General features: G+C 34.7%; 1 protein-coding gene across 1 annotated transcript; it reads right to left on the reverse strand.

Annotated features, from left to right (window-relative positions):
- Nucleotides 1-3735: 3735 nt before the first annotated feature.
- Nucleotides 3736-4854, reverse strand: LOC121248100 (ethylene-responsive transcription factor WIN1-like). The gene is made up of 2 exons (XM_041146456.1): nucleotides 4600-4854; nucleotides 3736-4427 (listed from the first exon to the last, which is right to left on the reverse strand). The coding sequence occupies exons 1-2, from the start codon at nucleotides 4677-4679 to the stop codon at nucleotides 3869-3871; spliced, it is 639 nt and encodes a 212-aa protein (XP_041002390.1). The 5' UTR covers nucleotides 4680-4854; the 3' UTR covers nucleotides 3736-3868.
- Between the last annotated feature and the right edge of the window lie 8251 nt (nucleotides 4855-13105).

Genomic DNA, 13105 nt, shown 5'->3' on the forward strand with positions numbered 1-13105 from the left:
CTTCTTTGAACATATTTTTCCATTCCAATACCTTCCTCTCCTTCCACCCCAGTCCTTCCTTCTCCTATTCCCAAATATCCCACACCATCCACACCTCATTCCTCACCTCCTTCATTGACCACTCCCTTATCCCCCCTCCTATCTTCACCCTTATCTCCTTTTACTCCCATTTGCACCTATCCCCAACGTACCATAACCCGTCTCGCCTATCTTGACGACTATCTTTGTCCATCATTACCTTCCTCAATTGCCACAACTTCACCTACTCAAAGGCTCTCCTCAAGTACAGTTCATTCTTTATTTTCTTTTATTTCTTATCATCATTTTCCTAACCATCATTGTGCTTTTCTTTCTCCTCATGCACATCACACTGATCCTACTACCTACTCTCAAGCCATACGTCATTTTCACTGGCGTGATGCTATGGCCATCGAAATCCATGCTTTTGAACCCAATCGCACTTGGACTCTTGTTTCCATTCCTCTAGGTAAAAGACCTATTGGTTGCAAATGGGTACTTAAAACTAAACTCAAAGCCGATGGGTCCATTAAGCATCATAAAACTCATCTTATAGCCAAGGGATACACTCAAGTTGAAGGACTTGACTATCACGAAACATTTTCTCCTGTTGCAAAATTAGTTATTGTCCGATGTGTTCTTGTCGTCGCAGCTGCCCGAAATTTGACTCCCATCAGTTGGATGTTCACAATGCTTTCCTTCACGGGGACCTTGATAAAGACATATATATGACTCTTCCACAAGGATATTGTCCACATGGGGAGAATTGGGTTTTTCATCTTTAGAAATCACTATATGCTCTTATTTATCTTGCTCATTGCTAGGTTTCGTCATTCATAAGCTGATCGTTCTTTCTTCACACTTTCACAAGATTCCTCTTTTACTCTTATTTTGGTTTATGTTGATGATTTTCTTGTAGCAGGTAATGATCTCTCTGCCATCATCAAGATTAAAAGTGTTATTGCTTAGAAATTCAAAATCAAAGATCTTGACACCTTAAAATACTTTCTTAGCCTAGAAGTGACCCATTCTCCAGCTGGCATTTTCCTCTATCAACGCAAATATGCCCTCAACATCCTCACAGATAGTGGTCATCTTGGGGCTCGACCTGTTCATTTTCCCATGGAATAGAACCTCAAACTCACATACACTGATGATGACCTTCTATCAGATCTCAGCTCCTATCATCGCTTGGTTGGCCATCTAATTTATCTCACCATTACTCGACCAGAAATCATCTTCCCTATTAACATCGTAAGTCAATTCATGCATGCACCATGCTAGCCTCATTATAATGCTGCTTTTCGGGTGTTACGCTACATCAAATCTTCTCTTGGCCAAGGCCTTTTGTTTCTTGTTGATAACTCTCTCCAGACTTCAGCCTATTTTGACTCTGATGGAGTGAGTTGTCCTCTCACATAGAGCTCCACCACTAGCTTCTTCATTCAACTTGGAAATAGTCCTATCTTCTGGCGCACCAATAAACAATCTACTGTTTCTCGTTCCTCTGTTGAAGCTAAGTATCGTGCCTTATCTTCCATTACATGTGAACTTACTTGGCTCCGTACACTCCTTCATGACGTAGTTGTCCCATATCCACAACCTATGCTCCTTTATTGCCACAATCAAGCTGCTCTCCATATTGCCCAAAATCTAAATTTTCATAAATGCACTAAACACATTGAGATCAATTACCACATCGTTCGAGAAAAACTGTGTTCTGGCCTTATCTCCACTACTCACGTCTCCACTACCGACCAACTTACTGACATCTTCACCAAAGCATTGGGTCGTGACCGTTTCTACACCTTATCAAGTAAGTTGGGCATTATGGACCTCCATGCTCTAACTTGAGGGGGAGTGTTACAGATCTTGAATTTATTGTATATTATTTGGTACATGATTTCTTTCCATTTAGCTAGCATTCATGATTTGCTTATTTCTTTCCATTTAGATATTGATTTGACTGGCTCATCTACGAGATTTGATCTACCTTATTATATTATAAAGACACGATGTGCATGTTTATATTTTAATATACATTTTGCCATGCCAATCTGCATGAATCTTAACACTTCTAGTGGCCAAAAGCTAGAAAGACAAAACTGATGATAAGATTTTATATTGCCTGAGAGAGAGAGGTTTTCGTCCTTTATATATAATATTATTGATTAGTCATTTTGAAATATATCTAACCTTAAATCATTATAGCATGAACTTTCCTTAGATTATTAGAAATGATATAAGAATAAGGTTATTGCAGGTATGATGTCCCAATCATATTTGAGCCCAAAGTTTTAGGCCTCATTTGGTTACACAAATCATTTCACCTCATCTCATCATTATAAGTTTTTCAAATTCCCACACAAAATACAATAAACAAGTCAAAATTTTCAAATCCCAAAACAAAAATTATATGTTAAGAATATTTTATTCAACTTTCAACTTTCATCTCATTTCATCTATGTAACCAAACGCGGCCTAAATGGTGTTTTTTAGCAATTGGTATAGCTGTCCTTTATCTAGGGAGGTGGTTTGCAACTTCGAATGGGAGGTGGCAAACATTCAATCTTGTTTTCTTTATAGGCAAAAGATATGCACCTATTTTAGAGAGGCAAGAGAGAAAATGGAGAGAATAAAGGTTTAATTCATAGATGTATTGTGAAATAGTTGGTGCGTGAGGATTACTCGCGCTGTGACGATGCATGACAATATGAGTTACACATGCCATGGGATGGACGAGCAATATTGGGTGAAGTAAGACTTGAGATCATAACTTCTTTTAATTAGATGGCACCTTGATCTCATGAATATGGTTTGACTTCTTATTGGAGAGAAGTTTACTTGGACAAAATTGTGCTGTCTTGCAGACGGTGGTCTGTAAAGGTTTGCATTATGAACTAGACCATATCAATCACAGTTGTGTATTTGAGAGCTATTAATGTTGTAGTTGGCTTGTTATGTATGTTTCAGGTCAAAATTGTAATGTCCGTTATTAATGAATGCATTAATATATGTTTTATAAAAAAAAAAAAAAAGTTTACTTGGTATAACATGCTAATTTATGCTAAAGTGATACATATTATATAAAATCTAAACATTTAATATACAAAAAATCAAATGCATTTACGTGTACATGCATGTATATATCATATGTATTTAGTGAACCGATGAGTAATTAATTTCTTGATTAATTTTGAAAGTTTTCTAAAAATGTTTTCACTCCCTAGAATTATATGCATTGTCGATTTTAAATATAATATATTTACTTTAATATTTATTAAATTATTATGTTGCAATTAAAAAATCTCAATTTTGACTTTTCGCCTTAGGCGCCCTCAATAATGTGCATTGAGCTGGCTAGCCGCTGATCTACTACTCGTCGACATTGTTGTTATGATCTGTGGTTTATATTCAGTGACTCTTCATATATATGTCATGTCCAAGGGGGCAATCGTGCTCGAGACTAAGAAAAAAAAATAAAAATAAAAATAAACAAGATGAAAATATAATTCCAATGCTGATCAATAGTCTAGTAGATGATCATCCCATATTACAATGCAAAATTAGCAGCACCTGCATTCACCAAACAGTATCACAAGGAAATTAATTGTAACAAAACATCATGAGTACCATTGACTTGGTATCAGATTTCTATTTGCATAGACCCCAATTAATTACTAATTTCGGTCTTTATAATTATATGGCTTATATATGTTTGATATATAATAAAGAAATTAATTAGCTATTTACAACACCTTGACATGAATATTGATCTTCTTTTACTGCCATATATATATATATATATATTTATGTATATATTAATATAACATGAACACAAGCAACAAGACTAGGGGTAAAAACTTCCCTCTTCTTCTTCTAATTCTTGATTACCGAAGGATGAAGGGCTGGGAATATTCCTGTTAAGAAGCTCCTCTATCATTTGCAGTGCAACTCTCTCCTCTTCATCCATCTCTACTCGCAGTTTCGGCCCTTCCATTAATGTCGGAGATTCAGAAGACAAATTGGGCAACGATGAACTAGTTTGAACATCATCGCCAATATTTTTCTTTCCAAGCGGAACGGTTACGATCCAATTCGAATCAGAGTGTTGCCCAGCACGTTTTTGCCAAACACCTATACGGGAACTCTCAGTGTCAAGCCTCAAACAAGTCATATATGGGGACGGTGCCTTGCTGCATTTTCTAAGCTTTGCATGAAGAATTTCTGATAAATCCTTTGGCGATGAAGATGGGGAATCCTCGCTAGTCTTTGGGTCTCCTGTCGAAGTTTGAGTTGTTGGGAAGTTGGTTTTGGCATTGCGGCCACTCATCAAAATGGCAGCTTGGTCGTACGCTCGGGCTGCCTCTTCGGCTGTCTCAAATGTGCCTAGCCACACCCTTCTCTTCCTGTTACATGACATAATTACAATAAAAAAAAAAAAAAAAAAAAAAAAAAAAAAAAAAAAAAAAGAGGACTGGTACAAAAAAGCGACTAAAGTCGAGAGAGAAACAGAAAGTTTCGTCTGTGCAGATATTTTTAAGGTAGATTGATCATGTAAAAGTACTGGAGAAAGCTTACAGTAATGGGTGGCGTATTTCCGATACCCAGGAGCCCCAGTGACGCTGCCTGACGCCTCTGAACTTCTTTGATTGCACCATGTTGTTGTTCAGAGAGAGATTGAGAGATGCAGTAACAGCAAAGTACAGAAGGAACAGAGAAGGATAAAGGGGAAGGCTGGAAGATGGGAGTTATAAAACTTTCAGCGAAATCGTCACGTACAATATTGTCGGCGAACTTTCAGAGTATCGTACTCTTATTGCTCTATCGTCTGTAATATTAAACATTTTCACCTAAACCTTCCATTATATAGAGATTTCCCAATAAATGAATGTGCATGACCCCGCACGTTCATGGTCGTTGCGAGTGTGTCCCATTGCATGGAAATTACTAGGTTATCCACCTACCTAGGGTCTTCTCACTTTTCTTCTCTATTTCTAATTTTTCATAAAAATGCATCAAATGTAAATAAGGTACGATTGGATGATAAATTTATCTCAACTCATTATTATAATTTTTTAAAATTTTAATAAAAAAATATAATAAATAATTTAATTTTTTTAAATCTCAAAATAATAATAATATTAAAAAATAATATTCCAATAATATTTTATCATCTTAAATTAATACAATTCAATTCAGTTCAATATCCAAGCACAAACTAAATCTCGTTTGTTTTTACAATTTATCTAAACTCATATCATTTAATTATTATAATTTTTTAAAATTTTTACACAAAATAAAATAAATAATTCAATTTTTTTAATCACAAAATAAAAATAATATTAAAATAATTTATTTTAATAAATTTTATTTTATTTTTAATTTTAATCTTAACTCATCGTATTGAAAACAAACAAAACAATCTATACCTTTATATCATCGGGTTTAAGTTTGTAAAAAAGTGATATTTCACTTGGTTTTAGAAGAGAGATCGCCTTATTTTCAGGAGTATTGGTGAAAATAATTGAATATGCTAGCTATATGATCTATTTCTGATTCTTTGATTGTCGGCTATCATTTACGTTAATTTTGGCCAAATTAAATATTAGAAATGATGGAGAGACGTGATCAGAATTTGGACGAAGTAGGATGGTACGGACAAAACCATTTTCTTAAGGAAACGATGTAAGAGGACTCCCAATGACTTTTGCATTATATAAAAAGTGTAAATAATTTGAAGAATTGATTAAAAAAGAAGTTCTATCTGACTATGTAAAATGAATTTTAAAATATATTTAGTTATAATATTTCGTTATATGTAATGGATACTGTTTATTCTATAAAAATTTTTTTATTGTTAATATTTCATTTACTCTCTTATTTTTATTTATTTTAATTTTTATTATATAAACAAATTTTTTTTATTATTCATCAATTAAAACACATATTTTATTTTCTTCTAAAAAATATCTTGAAATTATTTTTAAATTAATTTTTTCATATTTAATTTTATTTTTAATTTTTATTTAGTTTATATATTTTTGTTTTACGTGTATAGGATTGAATTATTTTACATTATATATAAAAATAAATTGTAAATATAAAAAAAATCTAAATTTTATAAATTTATTAGTAGAAATGAAATATTTAAAAAGAATATTTAAATAATATAGAAAAAAAATAGATAAATTAATAGATGATATATTATATAAATTATTATGTAAAATAAAAAAAATAAATTTTGATGATGTATTTTAAAAAATAAAATAAAAAATTTAATTGAAGTGCTCTGTGCAGTACTGGCGTCTCTTTCTCTGCACTCTGCTGAGTTTTGTCAAGTCTAGTCTTCCGATTTGACGCGTACCCACTTCTAGACAAAATAAATCTGTAGTTTTTAGAGATACAAGACGACCTTTGCGTGGGTAGTGGCTGATGATAGGGTTACGATCTTTTATTATTTTTTATTTTTTTTAATATATTTGTTTTTTTTTAATTTTTTGTAAGTATTTTTTTAAATCTTAAATGATTAAGAAAAAATTTAAAAAAATATAAAATTTCATTAATAATTACTTATTTAATTATTAAGTAAGATAAAATTTTAAAAAAATAAAAAAAAAATAGTAGAAGAGTAGTAGAAAAGTGGTAAGGCTATGATTATTCATAATAAAACTGTAAGTTCCTTAGCCTAATAGATAATGATAGACTTACAATATTTTTACCACCATTTTATTATTTTTAGCGTATTTTTTTAAATATTTTTTAATATCTTTAATCATTAAGAAAAAATTTTAAAAATATACAATTTCACTAATAATCAATTTTTTAACCATGAAGTAAAAGAAAAATTTTAAAAAAATAAAAAGAATAGTAAAATAGTAGTGAAAGAGTGGTAACACTATCATTATTCTATCCGAATTATATTTAAATGCATGCACGTTAATTTACTCCACAAATGCAATGTAGTAGATTATTGTATGGGATTTTCTATAGTTTAATTTTCAATCGAATAGAATATTAATATAAGAGAAATGATATTTATAGTTTTAAAGCCTGCAAACTAACTCTTCGTACTCTTTTTAAAAAAATTGAAAGAATTTAGGACAGTTTAATTTTCAATCGAATAGAATATTAATATAAGAGAAATGATATTTACAGTTTTAAAGTCTGCAAACTAACTCTTCGTACTCTTTTTTAAAAAATTGAAAGAATTTAGGACACTTATGAAAAAATTATTTTTTTAATAGTGGATCTCATTTTTTTTTTTTAAATAAAAAGATTGCACAAGATTACTTACACACTTTAAAATTGTATCTAGCATTAATAGTCTGAATATAATTTTTTGGTGCAAAGTACTCATATATCCGGGGTTTGTAATTTTGAGTAAGCCTCAAGAATTCAAGCTCTGATTCCCATTTTTTGTGCCATGATCAATTCAAGTTCCTCTTTTCATAAGATATTGTACCCTAATCACAAACAAAAACTAATCAATCAATCCAATTACATGGAGCATATAAATATATATATATATATATATATAAATTTTCTGATCTACAAGGCTGCAAGACCATGCATGCATGCACCTTGCAGGAACAGAAGGCATAGCCCCAATTCTTTAATTAACATCATGACCAGTGTCGATCTATATGTTTGGCTCCAACTATCAGCGATTATTCTCAATTTTTCGGCATATATATTATTATTGACTGATCTTTTCTCATCTCATCTCATGATCTACTAATTTCCAATATACGACAATTTGAAGTTTCAATCCTTATTATTAATATTGATCGAATATATATATATATATATAGATATCTAGTGATGACCTATTTATATTTCTATTACGAGCAATAGGCCTGTTCTGATAAAGTAAAGGTCTATTAATACATGGTCCAAGCTAGGGGCCATACGTAGTTAGAGTTGGTACTACCACTGTATGCACTATGCAGGCCATCTCTCTCTCTCTCTCTCTCTATATATATATATATATATATATATATTTGTATGTAACAGGTCCCGCTTATGATATGTGGTGATTCCCATTCTAGATGTCGTTTTTATGTCATTAAATGGCCAATTAAGAGTCTTCAACTATATACTTTGGTTTTATATTTAAGATTTGCAAGGGAAGATGACAGATCATGAAAGCGGAAATCGATGGGGAAAATATGACCAAAAAAATAACAAAAAACAAAAACAGTTCGATCGATCGGGGTCACGTAGATCAGTACAAGCCGCTAATCATCATCATCGATGCATCATCACAAGGCCGGCCTACGTACACATGCATATTGTGGTTGGAACATTATTTCGTATTGGTTGCTTGATTGTCGTATTTGGCTGTTCACGTATACATGCTCTACGCATATATATGTAATTATCATGCGCATGTGGGGTCTGAATCGTCTGATAATATCTAACAAATTAAGAGCAAAGCAATGCATGAGTTGTTTTTCTTGAGTTTTGTCATCCCTCCTCATACTAACTAGCCCATGATATATAAAATTTAAGAGATTTTTTAATTTAAATAATTAACTTATAAAGTTACATCAACTAGTGTGGCTATTATATATAATAAAGTTATATAAACTTTTATTTGTTTTCTCATGTATATATAGGCGCATTAATATATATATAACTATAATGTGTTTCAGATTTGTTTTTGCAACCACACACGCACACACATATATATATATTAGATATTTTATATAGAAAAATTGATCATTGCTCTATATAATATAGTAGTACTAGGAGTTCTGAAATATGACTTCGCGGCCATTAATGTCGGCCATTTCTTCCTTGAAGGGGAAAAAAAACAAAGAATTTTAGATGATTTGTGATGATGAATTTTATATATATAATTCAATATATATAAAGTACTTTTCGTTACAAATTAAGAGTTAGAAAGATCACCAGCATGCATACATATTCGATTTAAGAAAGCTAGCAGAGATGAGCTTGCTAGCGTTTAGTTGTCAACACATAACTTGGCTAAATGTTAAAGTGAAATTTCACTTGCCTTAGATATTAGGTCCAAATTTAAGGTGACCCACCTGGCCATACAATATTTAAGACAATATTTAAGCCTCTGTTCTAACGATATATAATAAATGATGGGGTCCTGAAGAGGCTGACCATCATGATCAATAAAGAGGCAATGGAGAAGTAGTATTTGTGCAGATCAGTGCGTGGAGCTATGAATTCCCCAAGTTCATGGAACTGATCGACAACATATACGTACGGCATGCATATGCCATGCATGCATATATATGCAGTGACGTTGCTGCATGTCACAGACCATTTTTGTCCAACCATGCACTTCTTCATATGATTTCTCACGATGATCTGATCAGGCGGTGACCGGCCTTGCGTCGGCGACCCAACCATCCGACGCTTGGGGCAGTTCTCTATTTCTCTCAAGGGATAGGTGTTGTGAAATACTATGCAAAGTACACACACCAACGATGACAAATAAAATAAAAGCAACACAATCAAGAACACAACACACAATATACGTGGTTCGGCAAATTGCCTACGTCCACAGGAGCTGCAGAAATCTTATTAACCAGAGGAGATTACAATCACTCAATCTCAACTCACACTCTATAGGACTTTTTGTTTTCTCACACAATATGCATTCACAAGACAATTGTTCTCTCTAAAAATATGCTTGAGGTCGTACAACACAAGTCTAATATGACATATATATAGTGAGTGGCGCTGGAAACCCTAATCTGGCAAAATCTGCGTACTTCGCTCGAGCGGAGTGTCGAGCGCGACTTGAGCGAACAGCCAAATGAACATTGGCTCGAGCGGAGTGTCAAGCGAACACTAGGGTTTGTGTCTCGCTCGAGCGGAGTGTCGAGCGAGACTCGAGAGAACCTCTCTGACTTGCCTTCGCTCGAGCGATGTCGAGCGAACTTGGCTTGAGCCAACTGTCGAGCCAACTTTCAGCAAACACTTTTTCAGCTCCAAACTAATCTCCACATATACCCCAACAATCTCCCACTTGGAGACTGGGTCTCCACATGCCAGCCATTGTTTCCAGCCAAGCCCTATCATCTCTGCAGCTCACAGCTCCCGTCTTCAAGCTAGAAAATGCCCTGAAGTCAAGCCCGACTTCAGTCTTCCACATACATCACCCTTAGGGCGACTCACAACTCCCACTGCACCAAGAGTATCACGTCTCGAACCGATCTTGGCAATCTTAGCCAACTTTCCCAGACTTTCATGAGGAACGATAAAGCTGACTCCCTTTGGCTTCCTCACATGTTTCGCGCGATCAAACCTGCCTTTTTGCACTCTTGTATTTCCCTGCACATCACTAGATCCTGATGTCAAATATAAAGAATTAGATCTCTTACCATGAGCTAGGACCAGCGCACCCTTAGTGATCTTCCAAGCTCCTCCAGAGAAAGCTACTGCAAAATCGCTGTCATCAAGCTGTCCCACAGAGATCAGATTTTTCTTCAGATTTGGAACATGTCTGACTTGCTGTAAAGTCCACACGCTCCTATTTGGAAGTTTGATATGCACATCACCCACTCCCACTACATCCAATGCCTCTCCATTAGCCACATACATCTTCCCAAAATCACCAGCAACATAATTCTGCATGATTTCTCGATGTGAAGTGCTATGGAACGAAGACCCTGAATCCAACACCCAATCATCAATCGGACTGTGTACTGCAAGAAGTAAGGCATCATGAATTTCTTCTGCCACTACATTCACAGCATCATCATCAGAACTTTCTTGATTCCTGCAGTTTCTCTTGATGTGGCCTGGTTTGCCACAACTCCAACACGTGATCTGCTGCCTAGATCTCATCTTGCTATTTCCCCTGCTCTTGGAACTTGATCTGCCATGTCCTCTACCTCTATTGTCAACAATTAAGGCAGATCCTGAACCCGAAGACTCACCCATGTCTCTCCTACGTACCTCTTCAGCAAGCACCATGTCACGTATGTCATCGTAGTTCAGTTTTGCCTTACTGGCTGAACTACTCACAGCCATCCTCATGGCCTCCCAACTATTTGGCAACGATGCCAACAGAATCAATGCTCTGATCTCATCATCAAACTCAATCTCTACAGATGACAGTTGATTTGTGATCGTATTGAATTCATTCAAGTGTTGGGCTACAGACATACCTTCAGACATCTTCAGATTGAACAATTTCTTCATCAAGTGCACCTTGTTGTTCGCAGACGGCTTTTCATACATTCCTGACAAAGTCGCCATGAGATCCATCGTGGTTCTCTCCTTACTGACATTGTGTACCATTGTTCTGGACAAGGTCAGTCGAACAAGACCTAGAACCTGTCGATCTAACAGGGTCCACTCAGCATCAGTCATGCTCTCCGGCTTCTTTCCCAACAGTGGAAGGTGGAGCCTCTTCCCATAGAGATAATCATCAATCTGCATCTTCCAGTATCCAAAATCAATGCCGTCAAACTTCTCAATCCCGGGTGTGTTCACTTTATCTCCAGCCATCATTCTCCTTCAGATCCAACCTTGGCTCTTGATACCAGTTGTTGTGAAATATTATGCAAAGTACACACACCAACGATGACAAATAAAGTAAAAGCAACACAATCAAGAACACAACATACAATATACGTGGTTCGGCAAATTGCCTACGTCCACAGGAGCTACAGAAATCTTATTAACCAGAGGAGATTACAATCACTCAACCTCAACTCACACTCTATAGGGTTTTTTGCTTTCTCACACAATATGCATTCACAAGACAATTGTTCTCTCTCAAAATATGCTTGAGGCCGTACAACACAAGTCTAATATGACATATATATAGTGAGTGGCGCTGGAAACCCTAATCTGGCAAAATCTGCGTACTTCGCTCGAGCGGAGTGTCGAGCGCGACTCGAGCGAACAGCCAAATGAACATTGGCTCGAGCGGAGTGTCAAGCGAACACTAGGGTTTGTGTCTCGCTCGAGCGGAGTGTCGAGCGAGACTCGAACGAACCTCTCTGACTTGCCTTCGCTCGAGCGGTCTGTCGAGCGATGTCGAGCGAACTTGGCTCGAGCCAACTGTCGAGCCAACTTTCAGCAAACACTTTTTCAACTCCAAACCAATCTCCACATATACCCTAACAATAAGATCAGTACGTAGGTGATGGGTCTGATCTCCACCATTAATTCGATAGTCTAAAATAACAAAACATGAATAACGCAATTAATTAATACAAATCGCCACAGTTTGCCTTTGATCTGCTTAAGATCTCATGCATGCGAAGATGGTTTAGACTAATTTTATAATTGAGTTCACATCATTTTTTTTCCCCCCTTCATGAGCGTTGTGTTAGCTACAGTAACTGAAAAATAGAAAGTAGACAGGTCCGGACAAGGTAGGGATAGAAATTAGTTCTTTCCACATTTAAAATTATATGCAATTATTTGATCCAATTTTACTGGATTAATAAACGTGGAAATTACACTCTCACATACATTTATAATATTGTGGTAGGTACTATTTCGAGAGTCAATATTAAATATGGCAGCTAGTGCACTATAAGAAAATTATTTATTTATGATTTATTATTTAAAATAAAAATAATTATTTATATTTAAAATAAATCTTTTTAATCATAAATAAATTTTTTTATCGTAAATAAATAATCACAAATATCTATTTTTATTACAGTATAGTTCGTATGCATGCACATGATATCAAGTACTGTTTGATCTGCAGAAAGAAAAGAGAACTTGCATGCATGGGGAACATACAATACCAGCTTATCATGTCGACTGACCATTTAGACAGATCATCATTAGAAGTTTTAATTAACAGCTTTAAATTTGGTTTGATTGGTACTTTTTTCTGAACATGATTCAAACTCCTTGATCAATCTAGCAGTGCTAGCTAACTTTTTTTTCAATATTCTTGATTTTATGATTGATCTTAAACCTGCATGCACGAGTAATTATGTTAATTAAAAAGTTTTCTTTAATTAATATACAGTTAAAACAAGAATTACCATATATACTTTAATTGTACTCAATCAACATGCAGTACTAGTAGTACTTCCATGCAAACCTATATATCAAACTGCCACATTAA

Source organism: Juglans microcarpa x Juglans regia, chromosome 2D (genome assembly GCF_004785595.1).
Source record: "Juglans microcarpa x Juglans regia isolate MS1-56 chromosome 2D, Jm3101_v1.0, whole genome shotgun sequence".
Classification (NCBI taxonomy): domain Eukaryota; kingdom Viridiplantae; phylum Streptophyta; class Magnoliopsida; order Fagales; family Juglandaceae; genus Juglans; species Juglans microcarpa x Juglans regia.